This window comes from Bos grunniens, chromosome 4 (genome assembly GCF_055505025.1).
Source record: "Bos grunniens cultivar Pamir isolate PY7600 chromosome 4, Bosgru_T2T1.0, whole genome shotgun sequence".
NCBI classification, from domain to species: Eukaryota; Metazoa; Chordata; class Mammalia; order Artiodactyla; family Bovidae; genus Bos; species Bos grunniens.
Genome location: NC_141168.1, coordinates 71,727,126 through 71,749,642, shown reverse-complemented (window position 1 = coordinate 71,749,642; position 22,517 = coordinate 71,727,126). Strand labels below are relative to the sequence as shown.

The following is a 22,517-nucleotide window of genomic DNA, read 5'->3' as shown; positions in this document are numbered from 1 at the left end:
TTTTGAAACATTAAGCAAAAACCTTAAACATAACCTCTGACCAGGAATTCAACTTCTTAAATTTATCCTAACAATGAAATAATTATGCAAAAATATATCTCCAAGCATGGTCATCAAAGGATAGTTATACCAGTAAATAATATTAAAATGACCAAAGCAGTTAACAAGAATAGACTATTTACAGAAATTTTTAGAAAGTTTTCATCTGACTATTACTTAGCATTAAAATGATATATTTATGTTTATTAACATGGAAGTAATGTAATATTAATATAAAAGAATATAAATAATAGATGTTGTAATGTACAAGGAAATAGTTGAGAGATTTCCCAAAATGAATTCCTAGGTGATATGTACCTACACTTTCTAGTTTTTCAGAAATTAATATATACCTTAACTTTCTTGTTTTCACAAATATTATAATTTTAAAAATTCAAAAATTATTCTATTAAACCATTGATAGTAGTATGACAGTAGTACTTAATTTTTTAAATAACACTACAATTGAGCTGATTATTCTGAAAAAAATAAAAATTCATAACCTATGGCAGGCCTTATCAAAATTCCTTCCTCAGTCAAATTTAGGAACTTAATAGTCATCAAACGTAAGTATAAAATCATATTACTATGTTGTGGAGCAACTAAGCCTGTGCCCCACACTACCGAGGCTGTGCTCTACGGTCCGGGGAACCACAGCTCCTGAGCCCACACACCTAGAACCGGTGCTTTGCAACAAGAGAAGCCACCACAATGAGAAGCCTGTGCACTGCGGCTGCAGAGTAGCCCTGCTCTCCACAACCAGAGGAAAGCCTGCGCAGCAATGAAAACCCAGCATATCCAGAAATAAAAGAACAAAAATAATAAAATTATTTTTTAAATATTATTAAATGAAACTTATACAAGTAAAATTGAGACTGTGAAAGTCAAATTAATTGTTCATTAGGATGTATTAAAAATAGTCATTATCTTCACAAAGGTACTATGCAGATTGAGACTGCTTTTTTAATATTCAGATCTTGTTTCTCTTCAGCTTTATGTTACCTTAATTTACGAGCATACTTTATAAAATACTCCTACATTTAAAACAACATATTTTCCCAAATTTAAAATGTTAAATATATGAAACATGTTTCATTTTTAAAATTCTGGGCAAATCCATAAACATTGCACATTAATTGCAATTGCTCCAGCCTTTGGTATGTTCCTTTTGTAAGTTTTCTGATATTACCCTGTACTTTTAATTAGGTCAGATTATCAAATCTAAAAAAATTCATTAAAGTGTGTACTTGGTGCATCTTTTTTATAGTTAAATAAAGTGTTAAAAATAAAACTGAGATCTCTTTAAATGATGCCTCTTTTATGCTCTTAAATGTTTTCTAGAATAACCAGAAGCAAAAGACAAACCCCTAAGATGTATTTTTGTTTTCTTAGAATACTCAGAATGAACACATTTAAATCCCAGACCAATCTCATATCTCAAAAGAAAAATGTAGGCAGCATCAATGGAGAAGAGGAACCATTCCATTAAAATTTTTAAAATTGTTTTTAAGCTGTAAAAGTCCTTCAACTTCTACTCACAAATAGTATTATTATAGCTGCTACCCTATGTTTTTTCCAGTACTCAGGTATGGATGTGAGAGTTGGACTATAAAGAAAGCTGAGCGCCCAAGAATTGATGCTTTTGAACTGTGGTGATGGAGAAGACCCAAGAGTCCCTTGGAGTGCTAGGAAATCAAACCAGCCAATCCTAAAGGAAATCAGTCGTAAATATTCACCGGAAGGACAGATGCTGAAGTTCCAATACTTTGGCTATCTGATGCAAAGAATTGACTCACTGGAAAAGACCCCAATGCTGGGAAAGATTGAAGGCAGGAGGAGAAGGGGACCACAGAGGATGAGATGGTTGGATGGCATCACCGACTTGATGGACATGAGTCTGAGCAAGCCCCGGGAGTTGGTGATAAACAGGGAGGCCTGGCATGCTGGAGTCCAAGGGGTCACAAAGAGTCGGACACAACTGAGCAACTGAACTAAGCCTGTACCCAAAATTTACAAAAATCCCAACCTGACAAAATTATTTTGTCTTATAGCACTGTGGTTCTCATTAGCACCTCCACCAGAGAACAAGTAGAAGAAATAAATAAGTGCAAGTCGAAATCCTCTTCTTACTAGCTGTGTGACCCTAGGAATGCTGCTTAATCTCATCGAGGCTCTGTTTGCCCATCTGCAAAATGATAGCATCTACTTTATCTCACTGAGGTTGTGAAACCTCAATGAGATAAAATATATATAATGGTTAGCACAGTACTTGCCACAAGCAGTCAATGACAGCTTTTATCATTTTTCTGAAATTTTATTTTTTAATGTGTTTTCAATTATGTGATGTATTATGGTTGTAAAAAAAAAAAAAACTATGTATTAATTAGTCTAGTTACTCAAAAAAATACTTTTTCCCACTTCAGTATATGAGACTTAATGTGTTTAGATGTGTTTATTCACCACATCAGTGGTGCTAGTGGTGAAGAATCTGCCTGCCAATGCAGGAGACCCAAAAGACGCAGGTTTGATTCCTATGTTGAGAAGATCCCCCAGAACAGGAAATGACAACCCATTCTAGCATTCTTACCTGGAAAATTCCATGGACAGAAGAGCCTGGTGGACTACAGTCCATGGGGTCGCAAAGAGTAAGACACAACTGAGCACATAAACACATAGATACACAGAGCCCACCTTTAACTTGAAATTTTTTATAGTAATGCTTCACTATTTTGTTACCAGAAAAAAATGCATAAAAACTGTATATTATGTGATTTTAAAAAATGAATGAAAAAGATGGCGTTTTTGAACACATAAAAGTGGAACACACAACCACAGATAATGATGAATAACCAATGTGACTTCAAAATATATATTAACAAATTCATCCTTTAGTTCTATTTCTAAAGAAAGAAGGACAAAGGGAAAGCAATACTGAGGGACCTACTATATGCTAGGCAAGGTCGAAGACAATCTATAAATTTCTCATTAAATCTACCCAACAGTCCTTTGAATTTACTTTGTCAAAACTAACATAGTTAGCAACAGGGATGGAAATGGGATTTAAATCAAGCTCTAGATGGCTTCAAAGCCTATGTTCTCTTGTCTCTTAATCATAAACTATATACATAGCAGGAACAATTATGTTATTTTATGGTATAATTTTAGGATGTTTTGAAGTCTTTAAAGTGTCAGTAAAGAGAATATTACTATGATAAAAGAAAAGTTTGTGAATACTATGTTGTTCCAGTTATTACATTAAAAGAACTAGCCTCCAAGTGCCCATTCAACAAGATTTGTTCTTAAGTAATTTATCCTCAGAAGTCTTCCCGGCTACTCCTTTTCAGTTTTTATTTTCAGTGCTAGAAGAGCTGACTCATTGGAAAAGACTCTGATGCTGGGAGGGATTGGGGGCAGGAGGAGAAGGGGACGACAGAGGATGAGATGGCTGGATGGCATCACTGACTTGATGGACGTGAGTTTGAGTGAACTCCGGGTGTTGGTGATGGACAGGGAGGCCTGGCGTGCTGCGATTCATGGGGTCACAAAGAGTCGGACACGACTGAACGACTGAATTGAACTGAACCCACTCTGGAATATCACTTTCATTCCTTTGTTTTAGGTAGAAAGTCTCTACATCAATTAGTTGGCTATTCTTAAGCACCACCAAGCTTTATTAAAACAAAAAATACCTTCTCTGCCTCCTCCACCCTCTGTCCAGCAATTACCACAGCTCAGCATTTTTGGAGAAGACCAAGCACAATTCCTCATATCATAGTTTAAAAGCAAACAAGATATTGAACTACTAACTTTACTAGGAAATTAATTCTATGCAAAATGCCTTGTTCATTGTATTGAGATCCTGACTAAACATTATTCTTATTTCTGTTAGAAGTAACTATGTCACATAACCAGGCTCCATCATGTGCCTATAATCCGATCTGGAATAACATCCTACAAATATCCCAAAGACCAAGAATGGATTTATTATTCAGGGCAATAACTCTAAAACAGTCTTAGAGGCAAGCATATAGTAGGGTTTTAAAACATTTATCAGTATAGAATTGATTATTTAAGCTTGTATGTGTTGTGTGTATGTGCTAAGTTTGTCTCCAACTCTTTGCAACCCATGGACTGTAGCCCACCAGGCTCCTCTGTCCATGGGACTTTCCCTGCAACAATACTGGAGTGGGTGCCATTTTCTCCTCCAGGGTATCTTCACCACCCAGGGATCAAACTCACGTCTCCTGCATTGCAGGCAGATTCTTTACCGCTGAGCTATCAGGGAAGCCATACATAAGTTTGATTAGAATAAATACTAGTTTTCTTTTACGCCCAAATCATTTACCTATAAAATCTTTAATGTGGCCTGAGGCCATTATTTGTTTCTTAAGAGCAACAGGGAAAAAGATATATCATTAGCCATGATATCAGAAGAGTATGCAGGATATTTTACAACCCCTATTCCATTACAGCTGTTAACTTTAAAAACATGTTAATCTTTCATATCTGTGTATAAAGAAAGTACCCGTTTCCTGAAAATAAAAAGTTATATAGCTTTGCACTTCTGTGCTTGTATGTGTATTTTATTTTGTTTTGATAAGGTTTTCCTAGTTCAGAACTTCACAGATCAGCCACTCTCTTTCTTACAACAACAAATAATCCTTCATCCAGGTAGCTGATATGGTATAGATGCATTTGCTTTTTATTTGCTACCAGAACAAGTTACCACAAACTTAGAAAGCTGAAAACTACACATTTATTATCTTCCAGTTCTGAAGGTTAGAATTCTCAACGGGACTCAAAATGAGTCTCAGTGGGAGAGAATCAAGGTGTTACCATAGCTACATTCCTTTCTGGAAGTTCTAAGAGAGATACCCTCTCCTTGTTCATTCATTATGTGGGCAGAATTTAATTCCTTCAGGTTGTAGCACTGAGGTTCCCATTTCCTTGCTGTCATTTGGGGACAGTTCCCAGCTACTAGAGGACATCTGCATGTCCATGCCTCCCTTCCTTTAATTTCAAAGCCATCTATGGTAGGTTAAGTACTTTCACACTTCAAATCTCTCCAGCCTCCTCTTCTACCATTCCATTTCTCTGGCTCACTCTTTTGCTTTCCGCTTTCACGTTCAAAAACTCAAGTATTTAGAATGGTCCCATCTGGATAATCAGAGTAATCTCATCTCAAGGTCCACAAGAAACTACATCTGCAAAGTTCCTTCTGCCATATAAAGTACTGTATTCACAGGTTCTAATGGCACCCCACTCCAGAACTCTTGCCTGGCAAATCCCATGGATGGAGGAGCCTGGTAGGCTGCAGTCCATGGGGTCGCTAGGAGTTGGACACGACTCAGCGACTTCACTTTCACTTTTCACTTTCATGCACTGGAGAAGGAAATGGCAACCCACTCCAGTGTTCTTGCCTCGAGAATCCCAGGGACGGGGGAGCCTGGGGGGCTGCCGTCTCTGGGGTCACACAGAGTCGGACACAACTGAAGCGACTTAGCAGCAGCAGCAGCAGCAGCAGTGAGTAAGATGGAGAAGGAAATGGCAACCCAGTCCAGTGTTCTTGTATCTTTGAGGAGACGCATTATTGTGCCTACCATACAATTGGTTTCCCTGGTGGCTCAGATGGTAAAAAATTTGCCTGCAATGCAGGAGACCTGGGTTAGATCCCTGTGTTGGGAGGATCCCCCAGAGAAGGAAATGGCAACCCACGCCAATATTCTTGTCTAGAAAATCCCACGGACAGAGGAACCTGGAGGGCTACGGTCCATGGGGTCACAAAGAGTCGGACATGAACAAGCACCTAACACTTTCACTTTCACCATACTACACCATACTTGTTGAACTGCACTGACTTAAAGCAAGGAACAAAAGAGCATGTCACCATCTTTTGGCTAAATAAAAAAAAATTCCTAAACTACAGAGTTCAAAATACTCAGCAATCTTCATCAAATACTACCACTATCAAAGAATCCATCAATTTAGATAGACATTATCACTAAATCCTTACCTCTTCTTAAATGGAAAAATATCTAAGTATCTTAACGTACTCAAGGCTAACTCTACTTCTCACTGTGAAACAGCACTGGTTTCTACCACTGGCACTAGTTTCTACCACTCTCTGTCTTCACTTTCTTGATGTTCCACAAATCTTTATCTGGAAGAAAGCTTCCCACAAAGCTAAAGACACCATGAAAGACACACAGGGTTAAATGAAAACTTCTGGAAAGCATGACACTTTTTATAGCCCAGAAACAAAAATCAATAAGACCCATCAGTGCAAGACACAATCATCTAAAAACTTAGAATCCTCATATTAAATATATCTGAAAACTAGAGAAAGGGTGTTGCTGCTTTTAAACTAGCTTTGGCTAAAAGAAAGAATAACTTTCATGGGTACAGTTCTTCTGTTTCTCTTCTAAGTAAATGAAAGACTTGCCTCAAGAGAACTTGCCTTAGAGAACTGACTTATCTTAGTTAAACAGACAGAAAAAAGATCCCATAAAACTTTAAGTAAAAATTTTCACAAAATATGTCATCCTTTCAAAATAGAGTAATAACTTTTAATAGTAGTAGACTCAAAAGGCAAAGTAAAGATAAAATGAGTTGGCAACTTTATTGTTCTATATTTGCACATTACTTAAGACTCCATGAATCATTCTTGTATCCATTCATTCTTTAGGAATACAGAGATTTTGTATACACAAAATTCAAGTCTGTACTGAACATTAACTCTAATCATATTAAAAAACTAATATTAATGCATGGATTCTCAACCTACATAGATTTTTATCAAAGCAATTTAAATTTACAAAGCTCATCTGACTTTATGGACTTTGACTGCATATGCATAAAAGGCAAATACAAATTATCTTAGTCTAGCTTTCACTAATGGCAGAGCAAATTGGTCAAGTATAGTTTCCTACAGATAATTTCTAAACCTAGATAAGCCATTTTATGTCTTTATTTTGTAATTGAAAGAAAACTGCTTTACAATGTTGTGTTGGTTTCTGCTCTACAACAACACAAATCAGCCATAATTATACATACATCCTCTCCCTCTTGAGCCTCCTTCTCCTCTTCCAATCCCACCCCTCTAGGTCAAAACAGTGTTATACAGAAACTTTTCTCCAGCTATCTATTTTACACATGAGAGTGTACAGATGTTGATGCTATTTTCTCTATTCATCCCACTCTCTCCTTCCTCTACTGTGTCCACAAGTCCATTCTCTACATCTCCATTTCTATTCTTTCCCTGCACACAGGTTCATCAACACCATTTTTCTAGATTCCAGATGTATATGACTTAATATATGGTATTTGTTTTTCTCTTTCTGACTTACTTCACTCTGTATAACAGGTTCAAGGTTCATCCACCTCACTAGAACTGACTCAAATGCATTTTCATGGCTGAGTAGTATTCCACTACTATTGAACTATTTCAATTCCTAAAATATGATGCTATGAAAGTGCTGCACTCAATATGCCAGCAAATTTGGAAAACTCAGCAGTGGCCACAGGACTGGAGAAGGACAGTTTTCATTCCAATCCCAAAGAATGCTCAAATTGCACAACTGCATTCATCTCACATGCTAGCAAAGTACTTCTCCAAGCCAGGCTTCAACAGTACATGAACCGTGAACTTCCAGATGGTCAAACTGTATTTTAAAAAGGCAGAGGAACCAGAGATCAAAATGCCAACATCCACTGGATTATCCAAAAAGCAAGAGAGTTCCAGAAAAACATCTATTTCTGCTTTATTGACTATGCCAAAGCCTTTGACTGTGTGGATCACAATAAACTGTGGAACATTCTGAAAGAGATGGGAATACCAGACCACCTGACATGCCTCTTGAGAAATCTGTACGCAGGTCAAGAAGCAACAGTTAGAACTGGACATGGAACAACAGGCTGGTTCCAAATAGGAAAAGGAGTACGTCAAGGCTGTATATTGTCACCCTGCTTATTTAACTTATATGCAGAGTACATCATGAGAAACGCTGGGCTGGAAGAAGCACAAGCTGGAATCAAGATTGCTGGGAGAAATATCAATAACTTCAGATATGCAGATGACACCACCCTTACGTCAGAAAGTGAAGAGGAACTAAAAAGCCTCTTGATGAGAGTGAAAGAGGAGAGTGAAAAAGTTGGCCTAAAGCTCAACATTCAGAAAACGAAGATCATGGCATCTGGTCCCATCACTTCATGGGAAATAGATGGGTAAACAGTGGAAACAGTGTCAGACTTTATTTTTCTGGGCTCCAAAATCACTGCAGATGGTGACTGCAGCCATGAAATTAAAAGACGCTTACTCCTTGGAAGGAAAGTTATGACCAACCTAGATAGCATATTCAAAAGCAGAGACATTACTTTGCCAACAAAGGTCCGTCTAGTCAAGACTATGCGTTTTCCAGTGGTCATGTATGGATGTGAGAGTTGGACTGTGAAGAAAGCTGAGCGCCGAAGAATTGATGCTTTTGAACTGTGGTGCTGGAGAAGACTCTTCAGAGTCCCTTGGACTGCAAGGAGATCCAACCAGTCCATTCTGAAGGAGATCAGCCCTGGGATTTCTTTGGAAGGAATGATGCTAAAGCTGAAACTCCAGTACTTTGGCCACCTCATACGATAAGTTGACTCACTGGCAAAGACTCTGATGCTGGGAGGGATTGGGGGCAGGAGGAGAAGGGGATGACAAAGGATGAGATGGCTGGATGGCATCACTGACTCGATGGACGTGAGTCTGAGTGAACTCCGGGAGCTGGTGATGGACAGGGAGGCCTGGCGTGCTGCAATTCATGGGGTCTCAAAGAGTCAGACACAACTAAGAGACTGAACTGAACTGAACTGATGGGTATTATCTGTTAAATATAAATTTGACTAACATTAAATTCAATTAGTTAAAAAATGAGGGTTTATCGGTATGTTATTTTATTGATAACACAATTATGTCTCCAACTACTGGCAACCCTCAATATCAGCATAAACCCATTATTCTGGATTTGAGCACAGCATCACCCCGATCTGGGGGTAGCTGAATCCAGTCACATATGTAAGTATTTCCCCTGGTGGCTCAGACAGTAAAGAATCTGGCTGCAATGTAGGAGAACTGGTTGGACCCCTGGGTCAGGAGGATCCCCTGAAGAAGGAATGGCTACCCACTCCAGAATTCTTGCCTGGAGAATTCCATGGACAGAGGAGCCTGGGGGGCTACAGTCCGTGTGGTCACAAAGAGTCGGACACAACTGAGTGACTAACACTTTCACTTTGAGACCATCTAAATCATTGGAAAAGACCCTGATGCTAGAAAAGACTGATGGCAAGAGGAGGGAGCAGCAGAGGATGAAATGGTTGGATAGCATCACCGACTCAATGGACATGAATCTGAGCAAACTACAGGAGACCTTGGAGGACAGAGGTGCCTGGAGTGCAGCAGCCCATGGGGTCACAAGGAGTCTGACACAACTTAAGCGATCCAAAACAACAAATCAAACACAGTCACTGAAAACATTTGTCATCATATGTGACCAATACTGTAGGTTTAAAAAGGCATGTATTGAATTTGCTATGTTGAAGCTATATATGTTTTAAATGCATTTAAGATATCATCTCACCTAAAGATCATCATATTAAGTGAATTAAGTCAGAAAGAGAAAGACAAATACCATATGATATCATTTACAGATTAAATCTAAAGTTTGGCGCAATGAACTTAGCTATGAAACAGAAACAGACTCACAGACATAGAGAACAAACTTATTGTTACCAAACAGGAAAGGAATAAAGTAAGAGTTTGGGATGACCAGATACAAACTACTACATAGAAAATAAACAACAAGATCCTACTGTGTGTAGCATAGGGAACTATATTCAATAAACCATGATGAAATAAATCATGATGAAAAAGAATACTAAAAAGAACGTGTGTGTGTGTGTGTGTAACTCACTTTGTTGTACACCAGAAACTAACACAACATTGTAAAACAACTATTTGTTGTTGTTGTTCAGTCACGAAGTCATATCCAACTCTTCTGCCAGCCAATGGACTATAGTCTGCCAGGTTCCTTTGTTTATGGGATTTCCCAGGCAAACCAACTATACTTCAACTAAAAAAGAAGTCATCTTAGACCTAATTTATTCCTGGAAACAGTTATATGGATTATTTACAAATTTCCCACTAATAAACAATTTTTAAAAGCCTGAAATAAAACTTCCTAAAATTTTCATTAACTATATCATCTTACAGACATCTCAAAAAAATTAATTAGTTCATCAGTTAATCACGTATTATGTGCCAAGACTATATAAATGATACTTTTTCCCACCTATGAATAAATCAAAAATGTTTGCATATAAGTGCTGTTTTATCAGATTGAGAAAGTATCAGTTATAAAAAGGATATTAATTGATAAAAGGAACTTAGACTATCCATTCCTTCCATAATAAATATTTCATAAAACGCTTCTGTGATAAATTTGGTTTTAAGAATATTTTCTCATGATATATGGTGCTAATATGCTGCAACTCAGCAACAAAATTATAAAACTCAGAACAGACCAGACGCAATGAAAATTAATGCAGGATATACTTTCTTTTTTGACTGTGCCACTCAGCATAAAATACATTCACTGTATAAACATGGTATATCTTAAATGTGATTTAAGTGTATTGCCTTAACTAATGCTCCAAAAAAGACCGAAATTATCTACCCCAAGACTTCTCCTGAAGAAGTCACAAATCATTGTGATACAATTTAATCTTGAAATCTGCACTAGTTTTTTTTTAACCATACATAATAATCTGAATGAAAACTACATATAAGTCTGCACTAAAAAAATTCTGCTTATTCTGTCAATAAGTTACGAGTTTGATTTTAATTTTTACTCCCCTAATGCCTAATGATGTTGAGTATTTTATATGCATATTTTCCATTGTGGTTAAGATGGTAAAAGCATCTGTCTGCAATGCAGGAGACCCGGGTTCGATCCCTGGGTTGGGAAGAGCTCCTGGAGAAGGAAACGGCAACCCACTTCAGTACTCTTGCCTGGAAAATCCCACAGACAGAGGAGCCTGGTAGGCTATAGTCCATGGGGTCGCAAAGAGTCAGACATGACTGAGCGACTTCACTTCACTTTCCATTCACATACATTCTTTGATGGAGTATCTGTTCAAAGAGTTTGCCTATTTTTTATTTGGGTTGTTTATGTTCTTACCAATGTTCAAAGTTTTTCATATATTCTAGATACAAGTCCTTTATCAAATATATACTCTGCAAACATTTTCTGTCTATGGCTTTTCATTCCTCTAACAGAATCACTCATAGAAATTTAAATTTAAATTTTGAGAATTAAAATTTAATTTAAATTTTGAGAACATCTAATTTACCAATTTGTGTGTGGTGGTGGGGGGAGGGGACTGTGTTTTCAGTTATACATCTAAGAAATCATTTTCAAAGCCATAAAAATGTCCTCTGTTTCCATTCAGAAGTTTTATAGTTTTGAGTTTTACATTTAGGACAATGATCCACTTTCAGTTTTGCTTAATTTTTTTAATATGAAGTAGGTCCGAATACAAGTTCCCTGTTTTACATGTGGCTATCCAATTGTTCCAGTACCATCTGTTGAGAACACTATCTTTTCTTCAATAAATGTGCCAAAAATCCATTTTTCTTACATGTGTGGATCTTCTTCTGGGCTCTCTACTTCGTTCCATTGACCTATCTCTTTGTCTTGGTTAGTAGAAGTCATTGCAATAGGTCTTCCAATCAGGTATGGTTAATGCTCCAATTTTACTTTCTTTTAAAAGTTTTGGCTATTCTAGATTCTTTGCATTTGATTATGAATTTTACAATCAGTTTGTCAATGGCTAATAAAAGCCTGCTGGAACTCAGACTATAATTGTGTTGAATCTATACAAATCAATTTAGAGAGACTGGGCATATTAAAAATGATCAAGTCTTCCAATTCACAGACAAAATTTATTCACTTATTTAGGTCTTTTTAAATTGTTCTCAATAATGTTTTTAGTTCTCAGTATATAGGTCTTGTGTTCAGTTCAGTTGCTCAGTTGTGTCCAACTCTTTGCGACCCCATGAACCGCAGCACGCCAGGCATCTCTGTCCATCACCAACTCCCAGAGTCCACCCAAACCCATGTCCATCGAGTTGGTGATGCCATCCAACCATCTCATCCTCTGTCGTCCCCTTCTCCTCCTGCCCTCAATCTTTCCCAGCATAAGGGTCTTTTCAAATGAGTGAAATGGCCACCTCTTCACATCAGGTGGCCAAAGTATTGGAGTTTCAGCTTCAAAATCAATCCTACCAATGAACACCCAGGACTGATCTCCTTTAGGATGGACTGGTTTGTTCTCCTTGCAGTCCAAGGGACTCTCAAGAGTCTTCTCCAACACCACAGTTCAAAAGCATCAATTCTTCGGCGCTCAGCTTTCTTTATAGTCGAACTCTCACATCCATGCATGACCACTGGAAAAACCATAGCCTTGACTAGATGGACCTTTGCTGACAAAGTAATGTCTCTGCTCTTTAATATGCTGTCTAGGTCGGTCATAACTTTCCTTCCAAGGAGTAAGCGTCTTTTAATTTCATGGCTGCAATCACCATCTGCAGTGATTTTGGAGCCCAGAAAAATAAAGTATGATACTGTTTCCACTGTTTCCCCGTCTATTTGCCTCTTTTGTCAAATTCAACCCTAAGTATACAGGTCGTGTGTATCTTTTGTCAAATTCAACCTTAAGTAGTTCATATTTTTGATGTTACTATGAGTGGTATTTTTTAATTTCAATTTCCAATTGCTTGTTAATACTATTATGTAGAAATACAAGTAATTTTATATATTCATCATACATCCTGAAATCCTGCTAGATTCATTTATTAGCTCTACTAACTTCTTCTTGTGAACTCAAAGCAAGATGCTGCTACTGCTAAGTCACTTCAGTCGTGTCCAACTCTGTGCAACCCCATAGACGGCAGCCCACCAGGCTCCACCGTACCTGGGATTCTCCAGGCAAGAACACTGGAGTGGGTTGCCATTTCCTTCTCCAATGCATTAAAGTGAAGTCGCTCAGTCATGTCTGATTCTTCGCGATTCCATGGACTGCAGCCTACCAGGCTCCTCCGTCCATGGGATTTTCCAGGCAAGAGTACTGGAGAGGGTTCCCATTGCCTTCTCCAAGCAAGATACTACTACATACCTATTAGAATGGCTAATATTAAGATGACTGACTGTAACAAGTGTTACCAAGGATGTAGAGAAAGTACAGTTTTCATTAACTTTGGGTTGAATACCTGGGCAATTTCAGATCATATACACTTAGTATATGATCTGGTTGTTCCATACCTATATTTTTTATCAAAGAGAAATGAAAGCAAATGTCTATAAAAACACCTTTATATGAATGTTCATGATAGCCTGATTTGTAATAACCAAAAATTAGGAACAACTGAAATACAAATCTACAGGTGAATGAATAAACCAACTGGGGAATATCCATATAATGGAAAACTACTTAGCAATAAAACAGAATGAGCTATTGATACACACAACACAGACGCATCAAAATAATTAAGCTGGTTGAAAGAGGCCCCCCCAAAAAAAACCCACATACAAACTATCTGATTCCATAGAAAGCAGATCCATAAATGCATGAGAAAAAATTATCAAGGGGCATAAGGAAACTTTGAGGGAGATAGTCATGTTCACTATAATACTGATGGCTTCAAGTCACAACTTGCCAATATGTAAAATTTCAATATGCTGCAGTTTACCGTATATCACTTAGACCTCAATTTTTTAAAAAAGAAAATGTACCAGCATGCTAGGTCCCAGAATAGACTTTTTAATTGATAAATAACTTTAAATTGATATATAATTCACATAGCATACAATTCAACTTTTTGAAGCACACAATTCAGTGGCTTTTTGTAGTGACAGAAGTTGTGCAACAATCACCAGTATTTAATTCCAGAACATTTTCACCACTCCAAAGAGTGGCACCCATTAGCAGTCACTGACATTCCCCTCAGTCCCTCAGAATATAATTAATTTCTAGATGATGATGTATTTCATCTGGTCACTACATTTCAAGCTTCAAGACCTTTCAAGTTTGAGAGACTGGTTTTAAGTTAATTTCAAGTACCTGCTACTGTTTATCATTGTATTCTTTCTAATGAGAACCAAAACCATACAAATATAAACACGATAATTTCACAGAAGTTCCAATCACAGAAATATCATTTATAGTGTACATGTGTACCATTACAGTGATTACTAAATTATTAACATTAAAACATTAACTCCAAATCTCTTGGCTCTCCTTATTATCAATGCCAGGACTGTCCAAGAATACAGTGGGGAATGATGAAGGCATGATGCCTCTCAAATTTTTGAATAGCACATAATCTGTGCCTTAATGAAGAAAAAAGAAGACATCACCATTTGCCTCACAGCATATGCTGTTTCTAGAAGAGATGATCATCAAAATCAAAACCTAGCGATTTTTTATTATGGAAGAGTGTAAGTGATGATAAATATAATAAGCCTTGGAATAATGTGTGTTTGCTTTTTAATGATTCTATCACCCTACATTTTATTTTTTGGAGCACAGAAATTAAATGTGACAGAGCAAAAAATAACAGCTGATACTAGGATTTTTTACACTTTTATATTTAGCACATATTATGAAAAAACCCTAAAGTATGTCTCACTGCTTAAAAATTAACTTTTTATATAACATATTCCAAGCACACTAGATTACAAGTTCAATATATTCCCAATGATGTGCCTAAGCAATGTATCTGAACATTATAAATTGAAATGCTGTTGAAGCATGATTTGTGAAGGATATTACATTTTTATAATCAAAAACAAGCAATAAGCATTACAGTATGACTACATAATTTAAATATCAAAGATAGAAAAATTCAAAAAGAACATAAAATGCACATCATTCTGATGTTCTTTTGGCACAACTACTTTCAAAACACATTACTAAGAGTAAGGAGACTCTTGATATTTGAGATGGATGTAATCAAGGACTTTCTGAACCTAAAATGGTACAAATTCCACTAACCACATCCACTTCAGAAAAATTACTGGGTACCCAATGAAAAGAAGAAAATCACAAAGCCTCATTAAAATGCAGGTGTTAGGTGGTTCTTTGTATACTTAGAAGATATTCAAAATTTTGCCTAAAAAATTATGAACTCCTTCATCATGGACCTTGCAACTTGTTAATAATCAAAGCTGTGACTGTTAAACCCTCAAATGTCAAGAGGCTGTTCTAAATGTTTGAGAAAAGAATGATGAATGAGAAATGAATTCAAAAGATCTTCTAGGCACCATATCAACATGAGACTTGTGACCTAAAAAACAGCACTTCTGAACATTTCCCCCTAGGGAATGAAAACTTAAGTTCACATAAGACCTATACACAAATGTTAAAGTAGCTTAAATTTATAATCACCAATAACAGGAAACACAAATATCCTTCAACCAGTGAATCGATGAACAAGAGGACTTACCAAGTTCATTGAGACTCTGAGCAGCTTTTGTTATCTCTCTACTTCCCCCCTGCAGTTGTCCTTGGAGTCTCTTACTGAGATATAAGATGCGAATGATTCTCCGAAGCAAATCACAGGCAACCTGTGAAATGTTAAGTAAGTAAAGTCAATCCATGAAGTTTCATGACATAGTGAATCGACTGTCTAATCTTCCCAGATGCTAGACATCCAATATCCAGGCAAGACAGAGCTCTGCCCAATTAAAGCAGAATCAGGTTTTTGGTTTTGTTTTAATATCCTTATGCAGGCCCAGTGTACAGCCAAGGTTGACAACCACTGTGCTAGGGCTGCTCAGCTTCCTACTACTGTTCCTTATTGTTTCTTAGTTTATTGTTCCTACGTCCCTAGGGGAACAGACTTACTAGACCTTAAAGAATAAGCATGCCCTTAATTGATTCTTCCTAATTTATCATTAATGACTAAATGTAAAAGAGAAAGCTATTTTAAAAATAAACCTATAATTTGTATGTCACCTTCTATTCCCTTTTCTGTTATTACATCCAATCCTGGGTCTTTACCTATCCAAAAGACTAAGACATGAAATAATGACTCATGTATTTCTAGACAGAGGTAATCCAGGGTGACTGCCAGGAGAGAATGACAAGAAAGGAGATTGATGGAGTAACATATATGTAATTACTGTCAGCTTAAGTGGTGACAATAAAGAAAAAAGAGACAGTCTACGTTGCTACATCACAGCCATCTTTGAATGATCCTGAAGCTGGATGAAGCAACAACATCTCCCATCTAAGGAGGAAAATCCTAACTGGTGGCAATAATAATTAAAAGCCTTAGGAAGACAGGGTCCTGAGGCTTCAACTATAAACATTTTTTCTGAAAGAAATATACATATACCTCAGAGCCACACACAGCCCCACTCGTGCACATACAACATACACAAATATACATGCAATCAAATATACGTTTACAAACAAATGTAAATCAAGGCAGCCAAGTACTAAACATGTTTAACTTTAACTGACTGCTTTTCTGAGTAACAACAGTTTGAACTACTTAAAATAATAAAATAATGTCAAATAAAAATCCCCCCCCACCCACAAACTGAAGATTTAGGCATCTTAATCTTTTAGTTGAGTTCAGTTCAGTCGCTCAGTTGTGTCCGACTCTGCGACCCCATGAATCGAAGCACGCCAGGCCTCCCTGTCCATCACCAGCTCCCGGAGTTCACTCAAACTCATGTCCATCGAGTTGGTGATGCCATCCAGCCATCTCATCCTCTGTCATCCCCTTCTCCTCTTGCCCTCAATCCCTCCCAGCATCAGAGTCTTTTCCAATGAGTCAACTCTTCCCATGAGGTGGACAAAGTATAGGAGTTTCAGCTTTAGCATCAGTCCTTCCAAAGAACACCCAGGACTGATCTCCTTTAGAATGGACTGGTTGGATCTCCTTGCCGTCCAAGGGACTCTCAAGAGTCTTCTCCAACACCATAGTTCAAAAGCATCAATCCTTTGGCGCTCAGCTTTCTTCAGAGTCCAACTCTCACATGCATACATGACCACTGGAAAAACCACAGCCTTGACTAGACGGACCTTTGTTGGCAAAGTAATGTCTCTGCTTTTGAATATGCATGCTATCTAGGTTGGTCATAACTTTCCTTCCAAAGAGTAAGCATCTTTTAATTTCATGGCTGCAATTACCATCTGCAGTGATTTTGGAGCCCAAAAAAATAAAGTCTGACACTGTTTCTACTGTTTCCCCATCTATGTCCCATGAAGTGATGGGACCAGATGCCATGACCTTTGTTTTCTGAATGTTGAGCTTTAAGCCAACTTTTTCACTCTCCACTTTCACTTTCATCAAGAGGCTTTTTAGTTCCTCTTCACTTTCTGACATAAGGGTGGTGTCATCTGCATATCTCAGGTTATTGATATTTCTCCAGGCAATCTTGATTCCAGCTTGTGCTTCTTCCAGCCCAGTGTTTCTCATGATGTACTCTGCATATAAGTTAAATAAGCAGGGTAACAATATACAGCCTTGACGGACTCCTTTTCCTATTTGGAACCAGTCTGTTGTTCCATGTCCAGTTCTAACTGTTGCTTCCTGAACTGCATACCTAGAGCCAGACATCCTGGAATGTGAAGTCAAGTGGGCCTTAGAAAGAAAGCATCACTATGAACAAAGCTAGTGGAGGTGATGGAATTACAGTTGAGCTATTTCAAATCCTGAAAGATGATACTGTGGAAGTGCTGCACTCAATATGCCAGCAAATTTGGAAAACTCAGCAGTGGCCACAGGACTGGAAAAGGTCAGTTTTCATCCCAATCCCAAAGAAAGGCAATGCCAAAGAATGCTCAAACTACCGCACAATTGCACTCATCTCGCATGCTAGTAAAGTAATGCTCAAAATTCTCCAAGCCAGGCTTCAGCAATATGTGAACCGTGAACTTCCAGATGTTCAAGCTGGTTTTAGAAAAGGCAGAGGAACCAGAGATCAAATTGCCAACATCCACTGGATCATGGAAAAAGCAAGAGAGTTCCAGAAAAACATCTATTTCTGCTTTATTGACTATGCCAAAGCCTTTGACTGTGTGGATCACAATAAACTGTGAAAAAATCTTTTAGTTAAATTTGATTTATTTTATGAATAGGTCATGGAAGCATATAATTCAAAAGATCAGAAGATAAAAAGTCACCATCATATTTCTATGTCTCAACTATGTAGTCACCAAAAATAACCACTATTGTCACTTTCTTGCTTGTCAGAATTCTATTTTTAGATGTACTATTTGGAATGTAAAATCCCAAGCAATCATTCCTCTTAAGATTCTAAACACATCATGAGGAGAAATACCAGATCTTACTTTAGCCTAATCAGCACAAACTGTCCTTCCAGAATTCCCTTCTGCTGCCGCTGCTAAGTTGCTTCAGTCGTGTCCGACTCTGTGCGACCCCATAGATGGCAGCCCACCAGGCTCCCCCATCCCTGGGATTCTCCAGGCAAGAACACTGGAGTGGGTTGCCATTTCCTTCTCCAATGCATGAAAGTGAAAAGTGAAAGTGGAGTCGCTCAGTCGTGTCTGACTCTAGCGACCCCATGGACTGCAGCCCACTAGGCTCCTCCGTTCATGGGATTTTCTAGGCAAAAGTACTGGAGTGGGGTGCCATTGCCTTCTCTGCCAGAATTCCCTAATATCTAACCAATAAAGGATATGCCCTCAAATATGAAAGCTTTGAGCTTATTTCTAATGCTTTTCTGTTTAACCATACTTAATCTGTCACCAAGTTTTACTGATTATTCTTCTGTTGCATAATACAATAGTTATTTTACCTCTATTCCCAAAAGCATCACCCTAATCCAAATCTTTACCACTTTTATCTTAACACTGTGGTCTCCTGGGTAGCTTTTCAATCTCTTGCTGAAATCCATCTTGCTGGCTTTATTGTCTTAGAAACAGTTTTCAGCACTTTAGTCCCCCCTTTTAATAAATTTCAGTGGCTCTCTACTAACAGATTATGTTGAATTCAACAGCATTTAATAAAATCCTCAGTCAACACATCTTAGATAATCTATAAGGCACCAACTTGCACCATTTCCTAATATAGTTGCTTCCACTCCACTTAATTTCCTTTTCTTATTTTTTATTTCATACTTTTATCAGAAAATATAATACAATTATTCAGCATTGACAAGAAATGATCTATCAAGACAGAAAAAGACACAGAGGAATCTTGAATGCATTTTACTATGGGAAAGAGTCAATTTGAAAAGGCTATATATTATATGATTCCAACTATATGACTTTCTAGAAAAGACACAACTATGGAGACGGTTACAAAGATGAGCCATTGCCAGGAGTTGGGAGAATAAAGAGTCAAAGTAAAGAGGATTTGGAGGGCACTGGAAATACTATAGAAAGATGGATGTGTGCTATGTCCTTTTAGTCGTGTCTGACTCTTTGAGACCTATGGACTGTAGCCCACCAGGCTCCTCTGTCCATGATTCTCCAGGCAAGAATACTGGAATGGGTTGCCACACCTTCCTCCAGGGGATCTTCCTGACTCAGGGAATCGAACTCACATCTCCAGCAGCTCGTGCACTGCAGGCAGGTTCTTAACCGCTAAGCCACCAGGGAACCCCCATAGTGATGGATATATGTCATTATTATTTTGCAAAAGCCATAGAATATACACTAAGAGAGAACTATGGACTTTCATAATGATGTGTCAATGTAAGTTCATCATTTTTAACAAATATGCCACTCTGGTGACAGATATTGACTAACAGGGAGGCTATGCATGTGTGGGGACAAGGGATACATGGGAAATCTACATCTTCCTCTCAATTTTGCTATGAATCTAAACTGCTCTAAAAAAATCAGTATTTAAAAATATATTTAGATATGATATATATAGAAAATTACATACAGAAATTAAATAAATCAACTTGGAACTACCACGTGGATCAGGAAACAAAACTCTCTCTGCCACTACATAAGCCCTCCATGTTGTTGTTGCTGCTGTTCAGTAGCTCAGTCATGTTCGACTCTTTGCGACCCCATGGACTGCAGCACGCCAGGCTTCCCTGTCCTTCACTGTTTCCCAGAGTTTGCTCGAATTCATGTCCATTGACTCGGTGATGCCGTACACCATCTTGTCCTCTGTCGTCCACTTCTCCTCCTGCCTTCAATCTTTCCCAGCATCAGGGTCTTTTCAAATGAGTCAGTTCCTCGCATCAGGTAGCCAAAGTATTGGAGCTTCAGCTTCAGTATCAGTTCTTCCATTGAATATTCAAGGTTGATTTCCTTTATGATTGACTGGTTTGATCTCCTTGCAGTTCAAGGGACTCTCAAGAATCTTCTCCAAAACCAAGTTCAAAAGCATCAATTCTTTAGCGCTCAGATTTATTTTAAGGTCCAAACTCACATCCATACATGCTGCTGCTGCTGCTAAGTCGCTTCAGGCATGTCCGACTCTGTGCGACCCCATAGACAGCAGCTCAGGAGGCTCCCCTGTCCCTGGGATTCTCCAGGAAAGAACACTGGAGTGGGTTGCCATTTCCTTACCCAATGCAGGAAAGTGAAAAGTGAGAGTGAAATCGTGTCTGACTTTTAACAACCCCATGGACTACAGTCTATCAGGCTCCTCCGACCATGGGATTTTCCAGGCAAGGGTACTGGAGTGGGTTGCCATTGCCTTCTCCACATCCATACGTGACTACTAGAAAAACCACAGCTTTGATTATATGGACCTTTGTTAGCAAAGTAATGTCTCTGCTTTTTAATATGCTAAGTTTCTCATACCTTTTCTTCCAAGGAGCAAGCGCCTTTTAATTTCATGAATACAGTCACATTCTGCAATGATTTTGGTGCCCAAGAAAATAAAGTCTGTCATTGTTTCCTTTGTTTCCCCATCTATTCACCATGAAGTGATGGGACCAGATGCCATTTTCTTAGTTTTTTCAATGTTGAGTTTTACACCAGCTTTTTCACTCTCCTCTTTCACTTTCACCAGGAGGCTCTTTAGCTCCTCTTAGCTTTCTGCCATAAGGATGGTATCATCTGCGTTATTGATATTTGTCTCAGCATTCTTAATTCCAACTTGAGCTTCATCCAGCCCAGCATTTCACATGATGTACTCTGCATATAAGTTAAAGAAGCAGGGTGATAATACACAGCCTTTATGTATGCCTTTCCCAATTTGGAACCAGTCTATTGTTTCATGTCTGGTTCTAATTGTTGCTTCTTGACCTGCATACAGGTTTCACAGGAGGCAGGTCAGGTGGTCTGGTAGTTCCATCTCTTGAAGAATTTTCCACAGTTTGTTGTGATCTACACAGTCAAAGGCTGTGGAGTAGTCAATGAAGCAGATGTTTTTCTGGAACTCTGTGGCTTTTTCTATGATCCAATGGATGTTGGCAATTTAATCTCTGGTTCCTCTGCCTTTTCTAAATCTAGCCTGAACATCTAGGAGTTCTCAGTTCACATACTGCTGAAGCCTAGCTTGGAGAACTTTGAGTATTACTTTGCTAGCATGTGAAATGAGTGCAACTGTGCTGTAGTCTGAACATTCTTTGGCACTGCTCTTCTTTGGGACTGGAATGAAACTGACCTTTTCCAGTCCTGTGGCCACTGCTGAGTTTTCCAAACTTGCTGACATATTGAGTGCAGCACTTTCACAGCATCATCTTTTAGGATTTCAAATAGCTCAGCTGGAATTCCATCACCTCCACTAGCTTTGTTCATAGTGATGCTTCCTAAGACTCACTTGACTAAAAGATGTCTTGCTCTAGGTGAGTGATCACACCATCGTGGTTATCTGGATCATTAAGATCTTTTTTGTATAGTTCTTCTGCATATTCTTGCCACCTCTCTTAAATATCTTCTGCTTCTGTTAGGTCCATACTGCTTCTGTCCTTTATTGTGCCCATCTTTCATGAAATGTTGCCTTGATATCTCTAATTTTCTCGAAAAGATTTCTTAGTCTTTCCCATTCTATTGTTTTCCTCTATTCCTTTGCATTGATCACTGAGGAAGGCTTCCTTATCTTTCCTTGCTATTCTTTGTAACTGTGCACTCAGATGGGTATATCTTTCCTTTCCTCCTTTGCCTTTCACTTCTCTTTTCTCAGCTATTTGTAAGGCCTCCTCAGACAACCATTTTGCCTTTTTGTATTTCTTTTTCTTGGGAATGGTTTTGATCACCACCTCCTGTACAATGTTATGAACCTCCAACCATAGTTTTTCAGACACTCTATCAGATCTAATCCATTGAATCTATTTGTCACTTCCACTGTATAATTGTAAGGGCTTTGATTTAGGTCATATCTGAATGGCCTAGTGGTTTTCCCTACTTTCTTCAATTTAAATATGAATTTTCCAATAAGGAGTTCATAATCTGAGCCATCAGCTCCCAGTTTTGTTTTTGCTGACTATATAGAGCTT

General features: G+C 38.1%; 1 protein-coding gene across 9 annotated transcripts in view; it reads right to left on the bottom strand.

The window, feature by feature from the left end:
* Nucleotides 1-22,517, bottom strand: part of COG5 (component of oligomeric golgi complex 5) — a 277,344-nt gene that overhangs the window by 228,809 nt on the left and 26,018 nt on the right. For all 9 annotated transcript variants that reach the window (XR_015162655.1, XM_086396849.1, XM_086396848.1 and 6 more), the window contains one exon: nt 15,578-15,698. Coding sequence is in view for 6 of the 9 variants with exons in the window: in XM_086396849.1 (XP_086252975.1) it covers nt 15,578-15,698 (121 nt within the window). In the remaining 3 variants the exon portion in view is untranslated. The remainder of the gene's footprint in view (nt 1-15,577; nt 15,699-22,517) is intronic.